The sequence below is a fragment of the Garra rufa genome, chromosome 19, assembly GCF_049309525.1.
Source record: "Garra rufa chromosome 19, GarRuf1.0, whole genome shotgun sequence".
Classification (NCBI taxonomy): Eukaryota; Metazoa; Chordata; class Actinopteri; order Cypriniformes; family Cyprinidae; genus Garra; species Garra rufa.
In genome coordinates this window covers 14,090,061-14,117,471 of record NC_133379.1, presented here as the reverse complement: position 1 = coordinate 14,117,471, position 27,411 = coordinate 14,090,061, and the positions used below count along the sequence as shown (strand labels likewise).

Sequence of the window (27,411 nt, the reverse complement as noted above, 5' to 3'; positions counted from 1 at the left end):
TAGAAAGTAAACAAAAAATGTAAAACCCAAAAAGAACATTGTTGGGACAGTTCCAAAGAAAAATAGAGCTGCAAGCAGCAATTATGGGGCCAAGCACACCAGTGGCAAAATGAGAAGCTAAGCATGGCATGGAGCACCAGACCATTTGCAACAATGAGTAATTAAAGCAAGTTTAGGATAATTATAATTAAAATGGCTGAAAAATCATACATACAACCTATGGTAATGTGATTTAATGGCTTATCACTTTTTAACATACTGACATACGTCAGTATGCAGAGATACAGCCTCAGACATTATTTAGCATTTTGCCTTATATTTGTTACGGCACTATACAAAAACAGTTTCATCCATCAACATGAAATTTGTAACTTTTTGTCAGCACAGTCTGAAGATGATCTGACTTGATTTTGGTGAAAATCAGACGAACGGTCTAGGAAAAGTTTGAAAAAGTAGGTTTTCAACATTAATCAAAATGGGGGACAGGAAGTTTGGCCCACAATGGCATAATTGGTATCTACAGGGGTTGGACAATGAAACTGAAACACTGGCCAATTTTGTGTTGGAGGGTTCATGGACAAATTTGATCAGCCTGGTGGCCAATCTTCATTGATTGCACATTCCACCAGTCAGAGCAGAGTGTGAAGGTTTAATTAGCAGAGTAATAGCACAGTTTAGCTTAAAAATATTGCAATGCACACAACATTATGGGTGACACATCAGAATTCAAGAGAGGACAAATTGTTGGTGTTCGTCTCGCTGGTGCATCTGTGACCAAGACAGCAAGTCTTTGTGATGTTTCAAGAGCCACGGTATCCAGGGTAATGTCAGCATACAACAAAGAAGGACGAACCACATCCAACAGGAGTAACTGTGGACGCAAGAGGAAGCTGTCTGAGAGGGATGTCCGGGTGCTAACCCGGATTGTGTCCAAAAAACATAAAACCACAGCTGCCCAACTCACTGCACAATTAAATGTGCACCTCAGCTCTCCTGTTTCCACCAAAACTGTTCGTCGTGAGCTCCACAGGGTCAATATACATGGCCGGGCTGCTATAGCCAAACCTTTGGTCACTCGTGCCAATGCCAAACGTCGGTTTCAATGGTGCCAGCAGCGAAAATCTTGGACGGTGGACAATGTGAAACATGTATTGTTTTCTGATGAGTCCACCTTCACTGTCTTTCCCACATCTGGGAGAGTTACGGTGTGGAGAAGCCCCAAAGAAGCGTACCACCCACACTGTTGCATGCCCAGAGTGAAGCATGGGGGTGGATCAGTGATGGTTTGGGCTGCAATATCATGGCATTCTCTAGGCCCAATACTTGTGATAGATGGGCGCGTCACTGCCAAGGACTACCAAACTATTCTGGAGGACCATGCCTTATGGATGATAATGCACCAATACACACAGCAAGACTGGTGACAGAGTGGTTTAATGAACATGAAAGTGAAGTTGAACATCTCCCATGGCCTGCACAGTCACCAGATCTAAATATTATTGAGCCACTTTGGGGTGTTTTGGAGGAGCGAGTCAGGAAACGTTTTCCTCCACCAGCATCACGTAGTGACCTGGCCACTATTCTGCAAGAGGAATGGTTAAAAATCCCTCTGGCCACTGTTCAGGACTTGTATCTGTCATTCCCAAGACGAATTAAATTTGTATTGGCCGCAAAAGGAGGCCCTACACCATACTAATAAATTATTGTGATCTAAAACCAGGCGTTTCAGTTTCATTGTCCAACCCCTGTATGTTGTCTGCATGATCTAAGGAATATTTTGAGACCAGTTTCATTGTAATAGGCTAATGCAATCAAAAATTATTAGCATTTTTGGAAATTTTATAATTAATAGTTAATGAGTGGTACTCTTGACCAAAAAGTGTTACCAAAATAATGTGGCATGGTCAGTGTGAGGTGACAACTGCACATACAAAATTTGGTGTTACTATGTCAAAGCTTTGCAGAGATATAGCCTCAGATGCAGTTTGGCATCTTTCCAGCAAATTCGTTAATGCGCTAAACGAAAACCATTTCATATATCAACACGGAATCCATAACTTTTTGCCAGCAAGGTCTGAAAATGATCCGAGTCAAATTTGGTGAAAACCGACGGGGAGTTCGAAAAATTAGGTTATCAACCTAAATCAAAATGGCGGACAGGAAGTTCATCCAATTATGGCATAATTGGTATTGATGTTCTTGGCATAATCCAAAGAATCTGTCAACATCAGTGTCATTACAATAGGTTAATTTAAACAAAAGTTATTAGCATTTTTGACCACAAGGTGGCAATACCACCAGCTTTTTGAGTACTGTCAGGGCACACATCAAGTTTTGTAACGATACGTCAGTGTGTTCGTAAAATATAGCATTTTACAACAAAATTCAAAATGGCAGACACCCAAAATGGCTGACATGGGACAATTCATTATCATTCAGCATGGTACACCGAATCTAAAGAGACCAGTTTTGTAATTTTTGGCCAAACCATTGAGAAGTTATAAGCAAAAATAGCAATTTTTCATATCTCCTAAACCACTAGGTGGCAGTGAGCCGAAACACTGCAGGTAGCCTTAGGTCATGCTTGTTATTACACACACCAAGTTTGGTCTCAATATGCCAAAGCGTTGTGGAGATATAGCCTTGCATCCATTTTTGTGTGTGTTTTGTACAATTTGTTTTCGCGTTATATAAGAACAGTTTGACGAATCAACTTAAATTCCATAACTTTGTTCCAGCATGGTCTAAAGATGATCTGAGCCAGTTTACGTGAAAATCTGAGGAACACTGTAAAAAGTTTTCACCAGTTTCAACTTAAAAACTTAAGTTTAGCAGCTGCCTTAAAATGTTAAGTTAAACCAACTTAAGTAATTTAAACTCACAAGTTAAATCAACTAATTTTGATTGTAATAAGTTCAAATGACTTGTAGTTTTAAGCTGATTTAACCTAAAAACTTAAGGCAGCTGCTGAACTTAGGTTTTTAAGTTGAATCTGGTGAAAACTTTTTACAGTGTAGGTGGAATTCAAAAAAGTAGTTTTTTCAGAACATTCTAAATGGAGGGAACATTTTCGTGATGGAAAATGAAGCCATATGATGCATTTGAATTGGCTTGAACCAAGAAATCGGAGGGAAAAAAATGTTTTCAGCCCATATGGTTAAAAGGTTATTAGCATAAACATGAGTGAAACTTTGGACAAGTGATGGTGCTAGAGAGGTTAAATTTAGAGACTCCAAACTTGCTGTGGTTAATGTTGGGACTGTCCTCAATCTCTGCGCCAAATTTCACAACTTTCCCGCAAGCGGTTTTATGGGCTGCCATAGACTCAAGAGCGGAAGAAACGGATAAAGAAGAAGAAGAAAAAGAATGCTAATGATACAATAAGTATCCCCTAAAAATAGGGGCAGTGTCAGGGGAACGACTTACAGTTCCCAGGTTATGACATACTTTAACTGTATGTGGCTTCTTGAAAAGTTTGACATTTCTAACAAGCATACTGTAAATCTTGTGGTAAATGCAGCTGTAGTTGTCAGCCACATGACTGACACAGAGACCTGAAGGGCAAAATATCCATGATATTGCAGCAAAGTCCAGTCAATTTTCATCGACTCGTGTTGCTGCTATGAAACAAAGGTTGCTGCACTGGGTGAAAGCTTATTATTTCTATTGCTTATCAGGCTTGTGGGTTTATTTCGCCTCCTAGTTAGGGTGTGTCTTTGGAAGACCTTTGTCTTATTTTATTAACTTTTGTCAGATTTTATAATCTGGACATGGATATAACTCCAGTACTGTTACCTCCTTGTGTTCCTGTGTCTGCCTGTTTCCCATTGGATTTATTAAATACTTTTTATTACGTCGTTGTTCGTGTGTTCCTGCCTGAATCGTGACAAGTACATATTTCTTTGTGTACCTGTATATAGTGCTGTGGTGTAGTGTTCCCACTGCATTAGCTACTAACACAGCATAACGTGAACCCATGAAAGGGAACATACTGTATAATGAATGGCAGTGGCAGAATGCCGCATCTCGTTCCCTACTCAAGGGATCAGGTTAGCCCTTGGAAAACAAGGCAAGAATATGCATCAAAAAAATTAAAGCAACAAAAATGACAAAAATGAATAGATTTCTTTTTTCTTTTATTGTATGACTAATGAAGATAATCAAATTCTACAGGGCCATAACATTTAAGAAAGCAAACCTTTACAAAGACGATTTCCCAGTGTACAGTACAGAATAAATCATACTTTGCCTCTGGACTTGTGCACACTGCGGTTTGTGTCGATGACCATTTATGCACATGTTCATCCTTTGAGTTAGTAGTTACTTCAACTTTTGCCAAGCACAAATGTAGGTGTTTTTTTTAATTACAGTGTGTGTTGGATTTCTTCAGTACATTGCAAAATCAAAAATTAAACCACTTTCACAATCTGGTATGCATATGAAATGCTAAAATCTCCCATAAAACAAATCAAATAAAATTACAAACTCTTAAATCCATAACACAGGTCATCAAAAATATATTATTAGATGCAACAAAACAATCTAAATATATCTATTATTTGTTGTGTAAATAGTATAATACACTAACTGAAATATTCTTTTCAATCCATCTTTTTTTATTGCCACATTACCCTGTCTTTAAAATAGATTATTCCAGATCTGAACCACCCGTCTTTACATGCTTTCAGAATGACAAACAGTCCCACAGCTAAATAGGGTTAACAGTTCATAACTGACTTTTTACAATATATACTGGAAACGACAGTGAGGAGGGGTGAGAAGCTAATTAATATGGTTCAAAGCTATCCTTGCATAGCACAAAGCTAACTACATAAATATCAAATATGCCTATAATGTGCAAAATGCATAACAAGAGGTTGGTACAAATGAAATGTTGCATCTTTAGAACAAGTATCATGATGGAAAATGTGTGTGTCTGTGTATATGTATATGCATATACACAAACACAAACATGATATTAGACATCAGTATCTATGAACTGATAATTTTACCGCATTCACAAAAGTTTGGGAACCCATGACTGTGCATTTGCATACTGTTTTCACACATATTCCCAGAGTAAACTTTCAGTCTTTGCTCGATCTGGCACAAACTCAGCAAACTCCTAGATACTGTCAAAAAGGTCTTTGTGAAGATCAAAGAATAAAATGAAGAGGGGTAACATGACATTTATCTGCATCACATAGTCCTTCTCCAGTGGCATACCCCAAAAACATCATATAAAAACTGTATATATTCATCATTTCAAAAAAAAAAAAAAAAAGTGAATTTAAACACTGAAGTTGACAAAACAGAGGAGTACTGCCAACTTATAAGAGCTTCTTGTATTTCAGGCATACATAAACACATCAAGAATAGCAACTCAGATTGATCAGAATGGTGTGCCTTCTATCACTTCCATCACAAAAAAGCCCTTACTAATCTATATTGCTACATCAAAGTAAAGTATGATAACGTCAAAGTTCCTCATTTAAGAGAACTTTTTTTTCTCTCAGTCCAAAAATAGAGAGGATACTCTTTATAAGTTTGGTTTCTTTTCAATAGGTGCTTGAGGAGCCACTGACATGCCACGAACATAAAAAAATTGGCATTGTTATAGCACTACTAGACATATTCATATGTAGAACAGTGTATTCACATACATGGCTAATAGCTAGACATGTCTTCTTTTAGTTTTCATTAACAAGCAGTGACAAACATGTCTGTAATGGAATATATGGCATGTGAGACAAAAGGCAGTGTGGCTGATACTTTCTTCAGTGATGTTTTTGAAAGGTTGCCCATATCTAATTCAAAGAAACAAGGAGAGCACCTTCTAAGAAAGCACCCTCTTAACTTGCAAATATATACAAGGCACTACTCTTGATCCGCTCCGACTCGTTCACTTTAAAGTGATGCTTGCGAGTAGCAGCACTGAAGTGATTAACCCTAGTGCCATCGTTTTTATATCCCACCGTTTCTCTTTTCTTTCAAAAAGCATCTACCAAAATAAATAAAGAGTATTTTAATGCTAAATACAAAATCGCATTCCGACACCAAGACAGACGTTTACATTCTTTCTAAGTATCTACTTCAGTCCCTCCTCGCAAACTTTTACACTAGTTTTCATCAAAGTTAATCATCAAAGGGTAAATCCGTGTCTAGTACATCTAGAAAAAGAAAATAGATCAAATAAATATTCATATACCCGAATGTCCTCAATGATCTACGCAAATCGAAACACAATGCACTCTTTCTCTCTGTCTCTGTCAAGCACTGAGTTTGTACCTTGTAGTTACATTTAGCAAAGCTCAAAATTAATATTGACATCTCTAAGATTTCATAATATTTACATGAAAACAAAATAAATAGTATGCTTTATGATATACACATTAATCTTTTCTCTACACTTTTTATATCCATGAGTAAATGATTGTTTTTTTTTTCCCCACTGAGACATGTTTTATTGCTGTTAATGGAACCCTAGTAGAATATAAGGTCAAAGAACGTAAGATCCAAAACACAGGCTAAAGAAAACAGAGGAACACGTGACTGTTTAAATCAAGCTGTTAACCGGGTATAGAAAGCTTCACCCATGCAAACTTATTCCATGTACATTGCTAATGTAATGCAAAAACAGATTTTATGTTAAAAGAATCTTGATAGAATAGTTCACCCTGTTTTTTTTTTATTTTTTCATTTTTATTTCCCTCATGTTGTTTTTAACCTGTTGTTTTTTTCTTCTTCTGGAACACAAATGTAGAAGATTTTTCAAAATGTTTACACATACAACAGTCAGCACATATGTCCAAAACGGACAAGCGCCATAAAAATACTGCATACAACATCTGTAATTCTATATGGTAGCTTCATGTGAGGAACAGGACTTTAGAAGACTTGGAATAAAGTTTAACTTGTACAGTGCTTGTTGTTGATCTGTTTTGTAGTTTTCAGAGTTTGACAGACATGGTCACTAAACTGCCACTGTAATGAAAAGAGCAGTATCTCCTTTTTGTGTTTTATAAGAACATACAGGATTGGAACAACATGAGGGAGAGTATTTAATGACAAAATCATTGTCTTCTTTTTTTTTTTTTGGGTTAACTATTCCTTAAGGAAGGGAGTATTAAACTATAATTCTAAGTGCATTTGCAGAACAGCATTTTCTCAGGTCTGGTATACTGTGTCGGTTTGTATATATAGTAAGTATGAGTTCCCTTCCATTGCAGTGGTTTGTACATAATTCAGTCCCTCTCTTCATCATATAGGAAGATACAGTATGTTACATATGTTGACACAAACTTCAAAGTGGGAGCTTGACTATCATTGAAACAAATTATTTTGTTTCAATTTTTTTTTGTTATCGTTTAGAAACATAAGAAAAAAAAAAAAAAAGAAAAATGCAAAACCGAGGAGATAGAATTAGTGTGGCTGCATCATGCCCTGTAGTTTGGGTTTTTTATTCAAGTAAGTGGCCCAATACACCAAGTTAAAGGTTCCGAAGAGCAACGGGAAGGCTATTCTGGCAATCCTGTCGATCTTGCTCACGCTGTTGAAGGTCTTCTTCGCCTCCGGAGGTTTGGGTTTTGGCTCTTCCTTGGGCTCGGTTGGCGGAGGGGGGGCACTTTTAGCAATGGTTGCCAAACCAGGGTCTCTGGCAATGTTCGGAGCAAACGCTGTTGCCGTCGCAGCCGTGTAGGTGTTGTTCTTTTTCAGTAATGACTCCTTCTTCTTCTTTTGCTGTAAAGGAGGTCAACAGGAAACATGTCATCAGCTGTTACTATTAACTACAGAGGTATTGAGATTCTGCTTCGTATATTTATCTCCTCCAATTCACCATGGGTTCTTTCGAGGTCCTCCTATTTAGGCGTAAAATAAGTTCTGTGGTAAACACAACCTGACGATACTTGGGTTTTGTTTTACCACTTAAACTGCACACACACTCACACACCAAACTGTCTTATCTAGTGACTTACTAGAAACATATGTTTACAAAAATAAACTGTTTTTTCAGTATAGGTGTGTGTAATTTACCGTGTAGAGCAAAATGTCCAAGTATTGTCAATTGATGTTTACCATGGACCTTGTTTTACTCATAAATTGAAGAACCCCATTATAAAACCCCTTAGGAAAATCTCGAGGGAGCCCATGGCAAATTAGTTTCCAAGTTATTATTGTACACTATATTCCAAGTATTCTCAAGTCACAGTGATGAACAAACAACATTTTTTGTCAGTATTTGCTCTGGATTTATATCATTTTTAATAAGGATAAGGATTTATAATGTTTAAAAATGTTACTATGCAATTGGTCATGACATGCAAAAGAAACAAATGCTGTATGTTTGAGGTCATAATAATGACTTTAAATTTCATAATAATAAGAAACTTTCATGTAATGAACAACTTTCACATAATAATTACTTTGTTTCTAATAAAACATGAGAATCTTTCTTCTTATAACGACCTAACATCTTAGAACCAGGGTGTAATGAATTAATTGATCCTTTGAAAAAGTAAATTTATGGATCATTCTTAATTTTATATTATTAAATCTGAAAGCATTTAAAGAGCAGTTTCCTGTCTATTCTTGTATTGCTCAACAGGTCAAGCTTGATATGGGATTTGGAAAGCAAATTTATTAAAGAGTAATTAGTAAATGCAATCTATTTACAATGTTTAAGATGTAATTAGTAACTAGTAATTACTTTTTCCTAGAGTAACTTACTCAACACTGCTCATAACTGGATAAAAATGTTTTTTAATACAAACGATTTTGTCTTGAGAAAGCCTGACCAGAAAGTAATTTTTAAAAGTGTGAAGTTTCAAGGTTACTTATACATACTGCACAGTTTACCAGACACAATGAAAAAACAAAAAAACAAAAACAAAACAAAAAACAGAAAGATGCATTCATTTCTTTATAAAAATGTGTGGGTTTATGGTTAGGTGTGTTCGTCTCCCTGATAACGCAAGTACATTATGGAAACATCTAATCTGTTGCATTGTTAATCTGCAATATATCTTTTAAAACGGTTCCTGTAAAATAGACAGAAACTGTCTTTAAGAGGTTTATGAATTTAGAATGTACGCAAATCTGCTTTTAAGAGATGAGTAACAGATCTTTGTACTCAACAGATGATTTATGGACGAAGTTCCAGACATCTTGGAGACATCTTATTCCTGTTCTCGGATTCTCTGTGCTACAGATTGTTAGTACATAAAATAAAGTACAAACTACTAAAAGACTATATACAGATAAAATATCTTTAATGCTATAAAGATACTATATAATATAGATTATATTTTAACAACTACTGCCATGTTCTCACAATTATACAGCTTTAAACCAGTTAATGTTGCTAGTGTAACCTAACGTCACCAAGTCTGTTGCTTTGTACATGAAAGTAATTATTAGGAGTAAAAAAAAAAAAAAAAAAAAAAAAAAAAATATATAATAATAATAATAATAATAATAATAATAATAATGATAAATATATATATATATATATATATATATATGTATATGTGTGTGTGTGTGTGTATGCGTGTATGTGTATGTCTAATTACTATTAAAAAAAAACTCAATCGTTATTATGAGATACTAAGTCATTGAGATATTTTATTACGTGAAAGCTTCCAATGTTTTCTTTTTATTATTTTTATTAAGATACGAAATCCTTATGATAAATTTTTTCATCATAATGAGATGTTAAGTCACAATAATGATATATTTTAAAACATAATTATTGCATTAACTCACAATTGCGAAAAATCGTATATGAGAAAGTCAAAATGATAGGAAATTTTATCATTATTAGTAACTCATTACAAGTTAAAGTCATCATAATGAAATGTTAGATCATAATATATAATAATTAATTTCTCTAAATGTTATAACTTTAAATTGTAAATTAAAGTTCTGAGATTTTTAAAATTATGAGAAAATGAAAAAAGTTTTAGTTTTATTAACAAATCCTTTAATGACATGTGACTTTTTTATGATTTGTACTTTACTGATTTCCTTATTTATAAGAATATAAACAATTATGTATTTGACATACAAACAAACCACTAAAATGAAACAAATCAACAAAAGCAATCGAAAAAAAAAATCATAGAGCAAAAACCTTAGTAGTGCAATGGTAATATAACAAATAAATATAAACTATACAAATAAGTAAATAGACACAAAAAAGGGGCTGTTGCTAGTATCATGAGTTCCTACTAAAAGCTATATTATGTTTACCATAGCCATTATTATTTTTCCTCTCGCCACATGCTTGCTACTACAATGGGTTACAAAAATGCAGATTTTTTTTCTTGAAAACTGAAATGGCGTTACCTTTTCGGGCACCACGCTTTTTCCATCCCAGGCGTAACCCCTCTTGGTGAAGTAGTTTACAGTGGCAAACTCAATGAGAGCTGAGAAGACAAAGGCGTAACAAACAGCGATGAACCAGTCCATGGCTGTGGCATAAGCCACCTTAGGGAGAGAGTTTCTGGCGCTGATACTCAGGGTGGTCATGGTAAGTACAGTGGTCACTCCTGCAACAGACAAAGCATATGGAGAGTGTTTACATTAAACAACTATGTCAGATTTTAATCAATCTCCCAAAAAAAAAAACAATATAGTGTTTACACTAAATAGTGCTGGGTTTCTTTTGCCTTCAAATCCGCCTTAATTCTTTATGGCTTAAATTGAACAAGGTTCTAGAAACAGAGATTTTGGTTCATATTTACATGATGGCATCATCCATGATGTGAATCTCACCCAAAGGTGCTCTACTGGACTGAGATGTGCTGACTGTGGAAGCCATTTGAGTAATGTGAACTCAATGTTCAAGAAACCAGTTTGAGATGATTTGAGCTTTGAGACATGGTGCGTTATCCTGCGGGAAGCAGCCATCTCAAGATGAGTACACTGTGGCCATAAAGGGATGGATGTGATCAGTAAAAATACTCAAATAGCCTGTGGCATTTAATCAATGCTTAACTGGTACTGAGGGGCCCAAAGCGTGCCAAGAAAATATCCATTACACCACCATCAGCAGCCTGAACTGTTGATACGGGGCAGGACTGATCCACAACCTTATGTTGTTTGTGCCAAATTCTGAGCCTACCGTTCAAATGATGCAGCAGAAAATCAAGACTCATCCGAGCAGGCAACCTTTTTACAATCTTCTCATCCAGTTTTGGTGAGCTTGTTTGAACTGTAGTCTGATTTTTCTGTTCTTAGCTGACAGAAGCCCACCTGCTTCAAGGTTTGCCGTGTCGTGTGTTCAAAGATGCTCTACTGCAAACCTCAGTTGTAATGTGTGGTTATTTGAGTTGCTGTTGCTTTTCTATCAGCTCAAACTGGTCTGACCATTCTCCTCTGACCTCTGGCATCAACAAGGAATTTTCGCCCACAGAAATGTCATTTGCTGGATATTTTCTAGTTTTCAGACCATTCTCTGTAAACGCTAGAGATGTTTGTGCATCAAAATCCCAGATCATCAGTTTCTGAAATACTCAGAACAGCCCGACTGAAATCAACAATCATGTCACTTTAAGTGTCACGTAAATCATCTTTCTTCCCAATTTTGATGCTCAGTTTCAACTTCAGCAGAACCTTTTGACCATGTCTACATGCCTAAATGCAATGACTTGCTGTCATGTCACTAGCTGATTAGATATTTGCGTTGTCGAACAGTTGAACAGGTGGACCTAATAAAGGGGCTGGTGAGAGTAGGCAATAGTATACATTATGAAAAATCTGAACACCATCTGATATTTAACAATATATACATTTACATTTAGTCATTTAGGAGATGCTTTTATCCAAAGCAACTCTTAAATGAGGACAATGGAAGCAATCAAAATACAAAACAAAAAAACAATGCTATGTAAGTGCTATGACAAGTCTCAGATTAGCTAAATGCAGTATACGTAGCAAGATTTTTTTTAAATTATAGAATAGAAAAAGAATAGAGCAAGCTAGTGTTTTTTTGTTGCCAATTGTATAATAAATGAAAAGAAAAAAGATAGAAAAGACTTAAAGATAGAAGATATAAAAATATATTTTTTTAAAGAATAGAAATAGAAATAGAATAGAGAGTGCTGGAGTTAGAGGGTCAAATAAAGACAGAAGAGATGTGTTTTTAGCCGATGCTTGAAGATGGCTAAGGACTTTCCTAGGTCATTCCACAAAGAGGGAACATTTAAGGTAAAAGTGATTTTGTGCCCCTTTGGGTCTGCAGAAAGTAAGCTTCTAGAGGCACATAAGTCTGAAGTAATAAATTTAGGTAAAGGAGTGCAGAGCTAGTGGTGGTTTTGTAAGCAAACATTAATGCCTTGAATTTTATGCGAGCAGCTATTAGTAGCCAGTGCAAATTGATGTAGAGAGGTGTGACGTGCGTTCCTTTCGGCTCGTTGAAAATTAATCTTGCAGCCGAATTCTAGATCAATTGTAAAGGAACTGACTGGAAGACCTGCCAAGAGAGCATTGCAATAGTCCAGCCTGGATAGAACAAGAGATTAAACAATATTTAAGGTGTGCACTGTCTGAAATGAATATTAGTTAGAAAGAACAATGTTTCAAGTAGCTACTGTAGAGTATATCTGTTTTAGTCCTTAATCTATGAATATGCTGAAAATAATGTTGCAATTTATGTAGTTGACAGCACATATCTGCATTTAAGATTAAATTAAAGTTAAAATTACTGTAAATGCTATAATAGAATGCTACATTAATTAAATGCTTTCTTTGCACAGGGTATCTTTCAGATGAATGCTAGCCTATATTAAAATGCAAATGTTGATTTTAGTTAATCTTACCTCATTAAAAAGTCTTCCAAAAGAATAGCTGAAATGAAAGTCACTTGTTCAGATCAATGGCCTCCATAGCGCAATGAGTGTTCATTTCTACTGCTCCATCAAACTCTGTCACCAATTCAATTCAGAGATAATTTATACCGACCTACTTGACGTACAAAAACTTCTGAGAGCTTTTTCTGCTTTGTGACCATGTTTCCTCAAAGAAAGCTCCTGTAATAAGGTAAGATCTGCCGCAGACAATGCATTCAGTACTCTAGACAGTGTTTCTATAAATTTTAGAACACATTTTCAACTAGAACAGCGACAGCTGGCAAACATTCGTTAGTATGAATTGTGTCCTGTTGAATGTAATTAAACCGAAACTGTAGTGCATATTACCTCTATCTCTTCCGCCCAATACGTGCCTGAACCTTCTTCCTGAAGTCAGACTAATCCTCTTGGCAAACACTGATTCTCACCACATCATTAAAAATGTTTGTCATCTGTTCTTAAGCTACCAAAAGTAATACCAGAGAAAAGTAACACCAAATTGCTATTTGCTTTCACGTGACAAACATGCAAATAAGGTATATTTGGTACTTCAGTGCTTTTTACAATAAAAAATAGCTATATTAGATATTTAGGGCAGCTTTTGCCTAAAGTGTCTATGTGAAATGATAGGCTGATAGTCACAGTATTTCGCATTCTTTAAAGATACACCCGTAAAGCTCTAATTAGGTTAGTTAGCTTGGTTATATAAATTTCCACTCTTCTTGTCTAAATATTGAATATATCTTTTAACAACATTTTCCTTGATGCACACAACAGGACAGGAGACAAATTAAGAAACAATGAATAATGATGTTGCAAGAAAAATGAAATTAACTCTCAAAGGTGTTCAGTAACATTGTTATGGAAAGAAATCATGTGGAGACTATGATGGAGAGATAAAAAAGAAGAGCTAATTTTCTTTTTGGCAGGCATGTAATAAAGCAATAAAATTATTATTATTTTTTTGATCCACGCTACGTCTTGCCTGAAATGATTTGCGTGTTATGAGGGATTTCTTAAATGTGTTTGTTTGCTTAGAAGCAGCGCAGTATGAAACAGTATAAAGAATATATACATATACACATTTGTGAGTGTATTTTTTTCTTTATGTGGCATTACAGTGTTATCAAGACATTATAATAGTGGTGTAATTAAAACACTTTCTTTTTTTTTAGAGCATCTCAACCAAATGGACACAACTAAGCTTTACCAATAGTGTGAGTCTTTGAATGGAGTCTATTTGTTTAACTAACCAATGGCGGACAGGGCGAGTGTTTGAGAAACGTTTGAAATAATTATTTTTGTATTGGAAAAGAAGAAGATAAGTTTTTTTTTTCTCATTTTTTAAATGGGATTTCAACAAAATAATTAAACTAATGAGTTTCTTCTGTACTATTCAACACTTTCACATTCTAGGCAAGGCCTAATTTCCATATTACTCTCAGAATAGCATGGTGAAATTGGTTTTATCTGTGGTGTAGAAGACTACTTCTTAAAAGGGCTTTTTCATCAGTTTTGTTTGGTGTAATTTGAGTTTCGGCTGTCTTGAGTTATTTAGCCGTTTCTCTTTCCTCCACACTGATAATATTAAGCGCAGAGTTCTATGTCTCAACAATGTTATCCTGGTCTTGAGACCTTTCCAGCAGCAATATGAACCTTCTCTGTGGTTTAATTTGCTTCAAAAAGCCTAGGTCTCTGGAGTAATATCTTCAGCACAATATGTTCGGCCTTGTCCTGCTGCTTCTGTGATATACAGTTAGTTCCTCCTATGGACTCATAATACTGGTCATCATTTTCCTTTAACATCGTATTCTCGTGACATTACTGACTTCCTTACACCAACATAAACCACACTATCGGCATTATGCCTTGTTATATATCAAGTTATGGAACTGTAGGGCCGTTTGTCAGTGCATTATGCTATCCTAGAGATTTACAACATTGTCTCTTAAAGGGAAATCTTACCAAAAAAGAAATTAATATGTACTATTTAGCAGAATGTTTCAGGCTACTGGAAGTGGAAAACAGTTGCTTGCACATTCTGCTACATATGTTTCATTTAAAGGTTTGATTTAATTTGGCTTTCATAAGTGTTAATGTCATACAGACATAATGCTCATACAGAAGTTCAGTGTCATGAATCAAGATGTTGCCTCTTCACCAAACGTGGTGTAAGGTTGAAAATTATCAAAGACTTCTGCTTTCCTGCCCCAAACACTACTTCAGGAACAAAAGGGCCATTTGGCACTCCTGAGGACACAGAGGAGCTGATAGTGATCAAGGCCTGTAGGCCAAAATGTGTATACATCGGGGGTCTGCTGATTGTAACACCTTTACAGAGGGTGAAGCTGTAATTTGCTGATTGGTCAGTTTGAATGTCTCACATTTGGGTTTTAGTCACATGGTCAAGGAAAGTATAAAAGGAGATTGTAACTGTTGCTCTGCCCCCTTCTCTTTACCTGGCTCTCTCTTACTTTCTCTCGTCTCTTTCTCTCTCTACCCCCCCCCCCCCCCCCAAATTCTCTCTCTCTCTCTCTCTCTCTCTCTCTATCTCTCTCTATCTCTCAGGTAACATTTCACATATACATGTTGGGTACAATTAACTGTCTATTTTTTACCATCCTTCATCTATTGTGAAACCAATTTAAGTGTAACCATAACCAAACATTGTTATTAAACCATTTTAATGATAAATGATGTGCTAACTAGTCTTGATTTAACATTAACATTGATGTGCTACTTATTGCAATACAATATAGTCACTCAATAGCAACGCTCTCCCACATATTTAGCTATTATAACTGCGCTTATTTCCGTCGTTGGTATAAGTGGCAGTGGGTGGTATTAGACTAGAAATGTACAGATTTATACCATCGTGCTGATAACATTTCTTTAGTCCTTCGGCAGTCCTACAGCCTGAACCACTGTTGGAAGCCACCCTTACAGATGGTGCCGAAACCCGGGATCCCTTGCAGTGAATTTTCTGAGATTTACTTTAGTCGGTTATCAGAGTGTGGATATTTTTCACAGTTGATCTTGTGGATAGATTAAAGCTGGCCTTCTTACTACGGAGTGGGTAAGTATGTTTTCATTCTCCATTTTGTATGAAATAGAAATGAGAAGGTTGTGAGTAGCTTGTAAGTCCCATTACTGTACAGTCCGACAACATTCAGATTATCTCCTCAGGGATGGAAGGGAAAATCTCTAACAAAAGTGACATATTGTTTGCTTTATGGAGCGAAAAAGTTGAACCTACCTTGTGCAAACTTAAGAAAGAATTTATTGATAATCGATGTTCAGATGTTGAAATGCTTAATTGGTGGAATGCATTTGGCAAACATCAAAAGAAATCAAAACATGGTGAAATAATTGAGGCTTTAAACTTCATAAGCTGTACTCGGCTACGTGATTTGATGACACATCTATCTTCAAGTATAGATGCTAAATGTAAAGAATTGCATTCAAAAAATGCAGAAGCACAAAAGTCAGAGGCAAAGATTCAGGATCTTCAATCACAGTTAGATACATTACTAGCTGAACAGTTGGCCCTGAGTGAAAAGTGTAAAAATCACAAGGGCACCATTGCAGATCTCAAGGCTAAGCTAAATGCACAAAAGTTGATGTCTCCCAAAATGCTTAACAGCGATGGGGCAAAAAAGCATGTTCACTTCTTAGAGGAGGTGACTTGCTGTGATGATTTTGAAGCATTTAGTACAGAGGAAGCATGTGCCAGTGCTCATGAAAGTGTGCCAATTTCAGTTCTTAAGGTGATGCAGCACCACAATAGCGCAGAGTCATGTACCACAACGCATGGTGTAAAGGAAGCATTTGAGAGTTATGAAAATCCTCAAATTCCAGGAGAACGCAGCAAACAACCCTGTGGCAAAGATAGCAGGTTTTGTAGTTCCTGTCACAAAAGAGGCCACACAGAGGAAAAATGCTGGTCACTGGGTAGGGGTAGACCTCCACCTTATTTTCTGAAACATAGGATATCACTTTCTAAAGTTAAAGGTCAGTGGTTTACATGTAACAAGTCATCCTCAGGTAAAACTCTTAGTGAATTGACCGCATTGTTCATGCAAGGCCTCCAGCTATTGACTTCACTTGCTAGTGGGTTAGCAGCCTAATAGCAATGTGTTTAATATGTAAACCTCCCAATTTCATGGATCCTGTTTGTATTTTCAAGTTTGTAATTGTGCTAAACACATTGTGAGTTGGACCACACAGTATAGTTGTTTGTGATACTACATGTACACATAGACTAGTTGAGTTTATTCTTTAAAAACATGACTGCTTTACTGTAAGTGTGGGAAACACTTAGGTAAAAGGTTGTAGATGCTACATGCATACTAGACCATGCGTCTTGTGTAAAGTTGGAATAATTGTAATACTGGCATCTTTATGTTGCATGTGTGTTGAATTTGTTTGCCTCCTAATTGGTACACTATGCTATTTTCAATATAGCTGCAGTGATCCATGTACAGGAGCATAGAATTGCCATGTGGCCACAGTGTGATTTCACAATTGTCTTAACTATGAAAATGCTTTCCTCACAGCAGGTTTCATCGCCTCTGGACTTTGCACTTTATCATGCTTAACAAAAAACAAAGGCATTGATGTGGAAGTATTTTGAACCAGACCACACCTCATACTCACATTCTCTTCCTGGCTCCCTGTTATAACAGGACCAAATTTGCATCACAATTGTAAAACTTCCATGCCTTTGTTTGAGCATGATTATACTGACACATAGCCACAGCTAAGTACAGACACATGTAACCTCACCTGATCTTCACACACAGAATGAAATCTACATCTGTCTGATACTGCCTTAAAATGTACTTTAATAGCATATTTCATCCAGTTATTGTTTGTTTTGTTTTTCTTTTAATTTGCTTAATCATTTGCTACCATTTGTCTCACCAAGTTGCTTAAAATGCAAAATGTGAATTTGCATTGACATATCATGTATGATTTTGAAACATTTGTGAAACAAATTTCATTGCTGCTTCTTCATATGTTGTTCATTTTAGTTGCAACAATGATTGTTTGTGGACAATTTAATTTCTGTATTTGGTTACACTGAATATTTTTCTGATACTCTTATTGATGAAGGGGTGATGAAATCAATATTTGTTGATGTTGTTATAATGCAATTTATTTTAATGTTTCCAAAAACAGTGTAAGAACTTCTCAGATTATCTTTTGTTCTTACCTTGACCATCTTTTTAAATACATAAATTTAAGGGCTTTTTGCCAGAGACAAATTCTATCTATCTGACCACATCAGTGACAAATGCCATGTATATCTTTGCTGTTTGTTGTGCCATATGATCTTTTGGAATTACAGGGTCCCTGCTGCACGCATTCACCTCCTGTGTCCTGCCTCAGAAAGAGAAACAAGTGTGTTCTACCACCTTCAGTTCCTGTTCTGTGGAGTTGTGAAGTTTTCAATGGTCGATTTTGCATATCAATGAAAGGTGCAATACCATTTGATGAAGTTCTCTCACACAAAGCTGAAGGGAAAACAAAGACTGACCAACTGCAATTGCAACAAGCCTGGACTAGAAGTCTGAAGATGACATCTGCACACAACAGAAAGCATGTTTCTATGGACTATGTCACCTTTTGCCTCTTTTTGGTGTGGCCAACGGTGCCAAGGGGCGTCTGTAAGGTTGAAAATTATCAAAGACTTCTGCTTTCCTGCCCCAAACACTACTTCAGGAACAAAAGGGCCATTTGGCACTCCTGAGGACACAGAGGAGCTGATAGTGATCAAGGCCTGTAGGCCAAAATGTGTATACATCGGGGGTCTGCTGATTGTAACACCTTTACAGAGGGTGAAGCTGTAATTTGCTGATTGGTCAGTTTGAATGTCTCACATTTGGGTTTTAGTCACATGGTCAAGGAAAGTATAAAAGGAGATTGTAACTGTTGCTCTGCCCCCTTCTCTTTACCTGGCTCTCTCTTACTTTCTCTCGTCTCTTTCTCTCTCTACCCCCCCCCCCCCCCCCAAATTCTCTCTCTCTCTCTCTCTCTCTCTCTCTATCTCTCTCTATCTCTCAGGTAACATTTCACATATACATGTTGGGTACAATTAACTGTCTATTTTTTACCATCCTTCATCTATTGTGAAACCAATTTAAGTGTAACCATAACCAAACATTGTTATTAAACCATTTTAATGATAAATGATGTGCTAACTAGTCTTGATTTAACATTAACATTGATGTGCTACTTATTGCAATACAATATAGTCACTCAATAGCAACGCTCTCCCACATATTTAGCTATTATAACTGCGCTTATTTCCGTCGTTGGTATAAGTGGCAGTGGGTGGTATTAGACTAGAAATGTACAGATTTATACCATCGTGCTGATAACATTTCTTTAGTCCTTCGGCAGTCCTACAGCCTGAACCACTGTTGGAAGCCACCCTTACAGTGGCAAACAGAGACAAATGACAGATAACATTCCTCAAGATGATGAACTATAAAGCTGACATATAGCTGACATTAAGGGAATACCCTTCAGATGTGACGACTGTCTGAAGCTCAATGAGATACTTATTACAATTTATAAGCCCAAAGAGATTTCTCAGATTTCATTCAGGAAAATGGTGTATGTGCCCATGCCATCTTCAGAGTTTTATTGTGTTTCAGCAACTCACTGCATATTCCCTTAAAGTGGAACACAATGCCGTTTCTTTTCGAGAAAAGAAAAAAAATGTTTGGCCCTGTCACCCTAGTTCTGTCTACATCCGTTTTGGAATCTGAGGAGTTTGGCAGTAGGCAGGCAACTCTCTTCCCCATTGAGTGTTCAGGAGGCGCGGACCGATTTATCGCTTCAGGCTATCAAAATCTGGCTTGTGCAGTCAATTGCTCCACAGCTGATTCAGCTCTGTCTGCTCTATGGTGGTTTGTAAGTGATACTGGTATTTGCATTTAGGGACCAAGTTCACCAGTTCCACTTCTTCCCTTAGGCCTGGCCTTATCACCTTGTGCATGGACACTGCTCTGGCACTGTTCGGGCTCAAGGGCATATGTGTTTTTAATTACCTCGAGGACTGGCTGATTTTAGCACAATCTGAGAATTTGGAGTCTTAGCATTGACATATTGTTCTTGATCACCTACAGAGGCAAGAGAGAGTGTTTTCCTGTGGGTGGAACTGAACTCATAAGCAGGAGTGATTGTCTTCTGCTTGATTTCCAGTCATTTTGCCTTTGTCTGAATGGATTTGGAGCAAAGCAAGACATTCCTGTAGGTTTGCATGCAGGCTTATGGGTCTCATGGGAGTGGCTTCACCATTGGGCCTGCTTAAAGGAGTCCTATTATGCTTTTTTACTTTTGAATTTTAGCCAGTGTGTGGTGTGCACTTTTGGGCATAAAAACCCCTTTAATATGAAATAACTTCTAAAAGGTTACAAATCTGAAAGTCCACTCCAAAGGGAGGTATTAACTATTTAAAAAATTCCTTTTCAAGAACTACAACAAATGGCTCCTTTGGACAACAGCGTTCATTTTCCGAATGCTATGATGTCACAACGTAAATCCCGCCTATGGAAATTCAAATCGTTGGCGGGTGAGGAATTAAAATGTCCACTAACCGCTCCGGTAGCCATGCTGGATCTGCGCCGTCGACGTGTGCAGTATAGAGGGTCGAAACACATAACACAAGCACAGTAAAGCCTCGTTCAGACTGTCAGCCCAAATCTGATTTGTATGCAAATCCGATCATATTTAGGTAGTCTGAACAGCAACGAACTACATGAAACCCGATTTGGTCAAATGCATTTCAAGCTACATTCCTATGTGGTTTGGAATCCTATTCAAATCGGATTTCTGCTTTTTCACGTTTTCATGCCACGTAAAACGTAAACACGTCAGACATTTTTGTGGAAAACATAAACGTTTTTGCAGAAACAAGCTTGTGTTGCTGCGAACTGCAAATCAAGCGGGAAAAGACAATATACAGCTAGTATGCGCACCTCTTTGAATTTTGAAACCAGCAGAGACGGCAGCAAAGAATAAAGTCACACATTCCAGCTTCCTGCGTTTCTGCCGCTGCTTCAGAAGACATTGTCATATCGCAAGACAGCATCTATATTGCAAACTGTATTGCTGTTATTGTTGTTTTTATGGTTGGCATAATAACGCAACGGCATTGCCATAGAAACCATCGCACAATCCGTAATACAAAAGAGCGCTTATGGACACACAAATCGGATTTGAACAGTTGAGATATGACTATGTGGACAGTCAGCTATTCAAATCCGATTCCATCCAGATATGGACAAAATCGGATTTGGGCTGACTGTCTGAACGAGGCTTCTTTGGTGATCCAATGTGTTTTTGTAAGAAAAATATACATATTTAAAACGTAAGTATCACCTTAATCTAGCTTGCACAATTGTACGCAGAACTTGTTGAAACAGCATCTAAGCTGTTCGCCAATCGCAATGCAGTGGGACTGCTAACCAATCACAACACATTTTGTTTTTCAGAAGGCGGGTTTTAATCAAACCTGGATCTAATCAAGCCATTTGTGCCAGCCTGGGGAGAAAGCTTTTGTAATAATGTAAATTATGTGAAAAATAATGTGTTTTTCGAACCACCAAGCATGAGACCATGCTCTATTCCAAACCCAAAACAAAATAAAGACTTTGTAAAAGAGCATAATAGGACCCCTTTAATATGAAATGGTTTCAGGGATGAGTCAAAAGTTGAGGGACTGGCCTCTGTTGGCATTCTCAATGCATAAACACATGATATCGGATACAGAAACAACTCCAGTTTTTTACTGGGTTGTTCCTTTGAGTAGAATCTGTCAAAGCAAGATGATTTCGACAGATGCCTAGTCAGTAGGTTGGGAGGCTGTTTACAAAGGTCGTCCAGCCTACGGAGTTTGGAAGAGCGATGTTCTCACATGGCACAAAAACTGCTTCAAGATGCTTTCGGACTTTCAAGCTTTGAGCTATTTCCTACTAGACATTCAAGATGTTGTGTTGTCATCATGATGGACAACATGTCAGAAGTCTAACACATGAATGGTAAAGGAAAAGTGCGTTCAAGCCTCATGTGGAGGTTAGTGTGGCCCATTTTTCTTTGGTCGCAGAATAAGTTTCCGTCACTAAGAAAGATGAAGAGAGACATTTCACAGGTCGCTGAATGGGTTAAGGCCTGGTAAATGGAGGTTGCATTATCAGACCATGGGACTGATTCTCCAGAACTTCGGCAAGGCAGAGGTGGATCGCTTTGCTTTGGGCTTCTTCTGATGGTGAGGCTCTTGTTTAGTCTATTTCAAACACCATTCTGAATATACAAGGCTCTTTTAGGAGTCTCTAAGCTTTTAGTGGCAGCTATTTATGTCATGGTGCAAAGAATGCAATCAGCTACTTAAATGCTGGCATTCCTTCAAGACCTTTTTCCTATGGATTGGTCCAAATTAAACTTATGGATGAGACGACTGAGACCTTTCCAATATGCTTGGGACTAGAAGGTTTAACAGAGCCTCCATTTGAACTGTTGGAGTCAGGTTTGGAGAGAATTTGAACTCGCAAGAAGGTTTGGTTCTTGGCATTGACCTTGGTTTAGAGATTTCAATGGTGTCAGCTGCTCAAACAGCGTCTCGCTCTCTTCTAGGGAACCAGGGTTGCATGTAATGGAGACATTTTGTTTTGATAGAATGAAGAGTTGCTGAGATTAGAGTCTTTCATCCAATTTTGGCTCAGCATAGTGAACAGAGAGGAATATGAAAGTTATGTTCACTCATTTCTTCGCGGCTTGGTCTAGTGATCCTCTAAAGCCATTTTGACAAAATTTGAAGGAGGAGTAGAAGAAAAAATAAAATACAGCCCATTTCAAAATGACAATTACTATAACCGGGGTGTGATTTGTGAAGATTGTTAAAAAAAAAAAATCTTTATGGACTATGAAACCTGTTAGGCTATTTCTGTCAGCTGTTAAAGTAACATTTACAGAATAATTATGAATTCTAGAATAATTGCCTTGCTTGACCTTGTGAACATTTGAATCATATAAATTGACATATTGTGATAAAACTTGGTGACAAGGACAATAAATTCTTAATTTCTGTCAGCAAAATCAGTTGGTAATTATTGAAATTTCAAGTAGAATAATGAAAATAATGGTCACTAAACTGATCAAAAAGAATACCACATCCTATTTCAATTATAAATACAGGTTAAATAACTTTCAACCTGGCAATTTTTCACTTTTTGGATACATGTATATGTATACGTGAGCCAAGGGAACAAAGGAGAAGCCAGGGCTTATAAACACAGGGAAAGTAATCAGGGAGAACATAAACAGGTGTGGGACTAATTAACCAAACAAGAACAGGAAAACTACCATATAAGGAAGCCAAGGACCAAAGACAGAGGTAAAACACGGAACAACAAGTCCATAACCCTGACACAAGGCACTTCATTTTTTCCCCCCAGATCAAGACAAAAACAAAGTGTCACATCCTTGGCCCCTTGTTCAAGTTTCAATCAAAGTGCATTTGTAGAATACTTCACAAAATGTAAAATATGAATGTAGTTTTGCAAGGCTGCAGCCAAGCTACCCAGCAAGAACTAAGGCACAGACGGCTCTCAGATGCAACTTTTAATGTTTGTCTGAGATGCAAACACTTGGGAATCCAAAGTGCCCAGTCAGGAGACTTAATTCAAGGGTAAACCGACAAGCTGACAGAAAAACAAAATCTTTCCTCTCTGATATGTGTTACATAATACATCACACAGACATACAGTATCCTCCTGGCACAGTTTAAAACTTTGAATACTGTTGTGCTCACTGTCAAATTAAGGATTTATGATTTTGCAGTTTGCATGCTTCTCAGAAAAGCACTAACAATCAATGCATGCAGCCTTCTAATAAAGTATTGAAGAAAATGTAAGCTGTAACTGAAAATAGATCACTTTTTTTAAGACCAAATAAGATTTTTGCTAAATTTGAACAAGATCCCCAAATCCTGTTCTGTTCCAAAACCTGCCTACCTAGTAAGCTGCCGACCTAGATAGCTTTTAGAGGATTTTAAAAGCTGAATACATTAATCGGAAAGGCATGGATAATGACTTCTAAACAAATAATGAATTCTAACTAATAATATAAAAATAGGCAGAAGATGAAGTCACTCTTTGTGCTTGCTCAAAAGCCGTTGGAGCCAAGAGACAGCACAATATTTAAAAAAAAATATATAAAATTGCAACAAGTACTGAATGTCTAAAATGAACGAGAGTAAACTCTATGAGTCAAAATAAGCAAAAAGCAACGTTCCAGTTTCTGATGTGCAGCAACAAGAGTGCGAATTTGTCATGGCAACCAGATGCATTTCACACTGATTTCTTACAAGAGCTGTGCTGAAAAGGTGGGTTAGAAGCATAGAGATATGTAAGAGCAGCCTCATTCAGTGCATATTATTAATCCCAGAATGAGCTAAATAATAATTGATGAGCTCAGAGAAATGCTCGACTATTTAACGTATTTTACAATTTTATGTATATTTACAATCTTTTTTGGCTTTTTGGACTGTTTAAGGCTTCTCCTTATTTTTATATTTTAGACATCCATCAATTATGGTAAAGAAAAAAATGTGTAAAGGAGAGTAAGGACATACTTGAATTATTTATGAATAAACTAGTGTATTCTGAGTCAGTGTCGCAAAGATCTTGACTCGCAATCTCCTTTTTGGACGGGCCTTTAGAGAGAAATGCTTACGGATTACATAAAGAAAGAGTTTTTGTTTTCAATTTGTTTTATTTCGTTAAGTTAAAATTTCAAGCCTTCTATAGATATATATCATGTCTGTGAGGCATGTATTCACTGAGTTTCGGTTCATTTTTGTGAAGCACTCCTGTTCAAGAACAAGACGTTTGTTTTCTTTATTTTATAAAAGCACTGTTTGTAACGTTTTGTTGAGTTCACAAGTACACCCTTTACAGTTCTGATTGATGTATTACTCTTACCTTTGTGAGCAAAAATTACGTAATTTTTAATTTTAATAACTTGCAAGTATATCGTATACTATTTGAACTGAACTGGATGATGATATCACTGAATTCATTGATGAACTGCCTTTAACTGAAAATTAATTATTTACAATAATGCGTTACTTACACACTATTGTGCTGTTTAAATACTGTGCAGTTGCTTTGACACAATCTGTATTGTTAAAAGCGCTATATAAATAAAGGTGACTTGACTTGACTTGACTTGCAAGTGATTGCTCTGGCGCCTCCATATCAAGCAGCTTTAGCTTCTACTCTCTGCACAAACTACTGGATATGTGCCTAATAGCGCACATTTATCTAAGTTTAACTTTTAAACTAACACTTTTTTATACTTGAACTGTTTAATATCTATAGATTTTATTTTAGGGAAGTCATGATGATTTGAGAAGGCAAATTGATCAGACTATTGTCTTCCGCTTGGTGCTGTTTATTATTAATATATATATATATATACACACAAAACAGAACTTTTATATTATAAGTTTTTTTGGGAGAAGGAAAAAAAAACTGAATTCTGATAAACTGTCAGACAAGGTCACTAATCTTAATTCATAGAAATCTCAGTTCCGTTATAACCAATAAAGCTCTTTAAACTAATAAATCTTTTATTTACAATGTCGCCCATGTTTGTGTGCTTATTAGAGTGTCTTTGCAGCATGCTAACATCAATCTCTCTGGCATCAGTTGTGGGTTGAGTCTTGCATGTAGTGTACTGTATGTCTCATGAGGAACCCTGTTTGTGTGGTGCATGGAGTTGCTGCCTAGGTAGATTATTCCAGTTCAATCATTTATGAGATTGCATTACAGTTAGGATGCTGCTTTAGAAAGCGGATACCTAGACAGTACAACAGCTCACTAGAAATGAAGATGTTGTAGTGTTGGAGATTGCTGCAGAGTGACACTAACAGCTCATTGATTGCTTAACTTAAAGATCAATTAGGACACTCACCGAACACAGTTCTGGCAGGGACAGATTCCCTGTTTAGCCAGAAGGACACCTGGGACAGGATCACGGTCATGATACACGGCAAATACGTCTGGATGACAAAGTAACCGATCTTCCTTTTGAGGTGGAAATGTGTTGTCATGACAACATACTCTCCTGGAAGCCAAAGAGAAAGAGATTTTTGAAGGAAGCCATATATGCATAATTAATGTGTGTATTAGGACAGTCAATTAAACATGTTAATTTACCATGGTTCATTATAAAGAAATTAACACTAAATTAATACAATTAATCATGCCCCTAACCCTTACGTGCGACAACAGCAGCACAGAATGAGTAAGTCTACTTCAGACAGACAGACTTGACTTCTAAAGCTACTTTCTGTCTTAATATTTTATAACAATATCAGTATCCTTATTTAGGGACTCTTCTCAGCAAATACTGATATGCAAGATTGAATATAATTAATCAGAACATTTATAAGGATATTATAGTTATTTCATCTACTTTTTTTTGGTAACACTTTACAATAAGGTTCATTAGTCAACATTAGTTGACCATAAACTAAGAATGAACAATATAAAAAAAAAAAAAAAATAGGCTTAGTTAATGCAAATTTCAGCATTTACTAATGCATTATGCATTATTTGTTAATATTAGTTAATGCACTGTGATTTTTATTTTGAAATTTTATTTTTATTAACCTTCATTAGCAAAAATAATAGTGTGATACATATATTGTTCATTATTCGTTCATGTTAGTTGATACATTAACTAATATTAACAAATGACACCTTACTGTAAAGTATTGCCGTTTTTTTTATTAGATTGGCAGCCCTGTATAAAGTACTGCATATACAGTATGCCATTATTGCAGATCATGCATTATTCATTAATCACTGCACTGCACTGCACTTTTTTGTTTGATGATTTCTCATGGACTGTCCATATCCACATGTATAGAAAACATGGTGATAATGCACTATATGTCTGATGCTGCTATTTTGCATTTCCCACATGGGAACAAATAACCATATAATGCTCATACGTTGCAGCAAAATCAATCTTGTATGTGTTTTCATCTGGAAGATGTGATATTTAGAGCATGTGCTCATGTGCAAAACACTACCAAATTATTCCTAGTCGATATTAGAACAATTCAGGAGATGTTTATTATTTAGAATGTATATGAATCTGGTGTTTATCACATGGTTTACATTCAAATGTGGTGCTTAAAATATCATGCTCTTTCCAGGTGATGCTCGTTTTCACATTTTGCTATTGAAAAACAAAGCAGCAATTACGTTGTAGTCTAATTTAGCCTTTGGTAAACTGGCGTTTTTTTCTAAAACAACAAGACAAGAATCTAGCAGGATGGAAAATAAGACCACAAGTGAAATTAAGATTAATAACATGTTTACACAAATCTTTCATCACAAACAGTGTTGGAAAGGTTACTTTGGAAATGTAGGAAATGTAATATGTTACAGATTACAAGTTACCCTATTCAAAATATATTAAGTAGTAATGTAATTAATTACTTCTTGATTACCTTTCTAAATTTCTAATTAATGTTTTCAAC

General features: G+C 36.4%; 1 protein-coding gene across 3 annotated transcripts in view; it reads right to left on the bottom strand.

The window, feature by feature from the left end:
- Positions 1-4,117: 4,117 nt before the first annotated feature.
- Positions 4,118-27,411, bottom strand: part of gabra1 (gamma-aminobutyric acid type A receptor subunit alpha1) — a 35,847-nt gene continuing 12,553 nt past the window's right edge. For all 3 annotated transcript variants that reach the window (XM_073824291.1, XM_073824293.1, XM_073824292.1), the window contains exons 8-10: positions 25,833-25,985; positions 10,345-10,547; positions 4,118-7,740 (exon numbers count right to left, since the gene is read on the bottom strand). In XM_073824291.1, the coding sequence (XP_073680392.1) occupies positions 7,423-7,740; positions 10,345-10,547; positions 25,833-25,985 (674 nt within the window). In that variant the 3' untranslated portion in view covers positions 4,118-7,422. The remainder of the gene's footprint in view (positions 7,741-10,344; positions 10,548-25,832; positions 25,986-27,411) is intronic.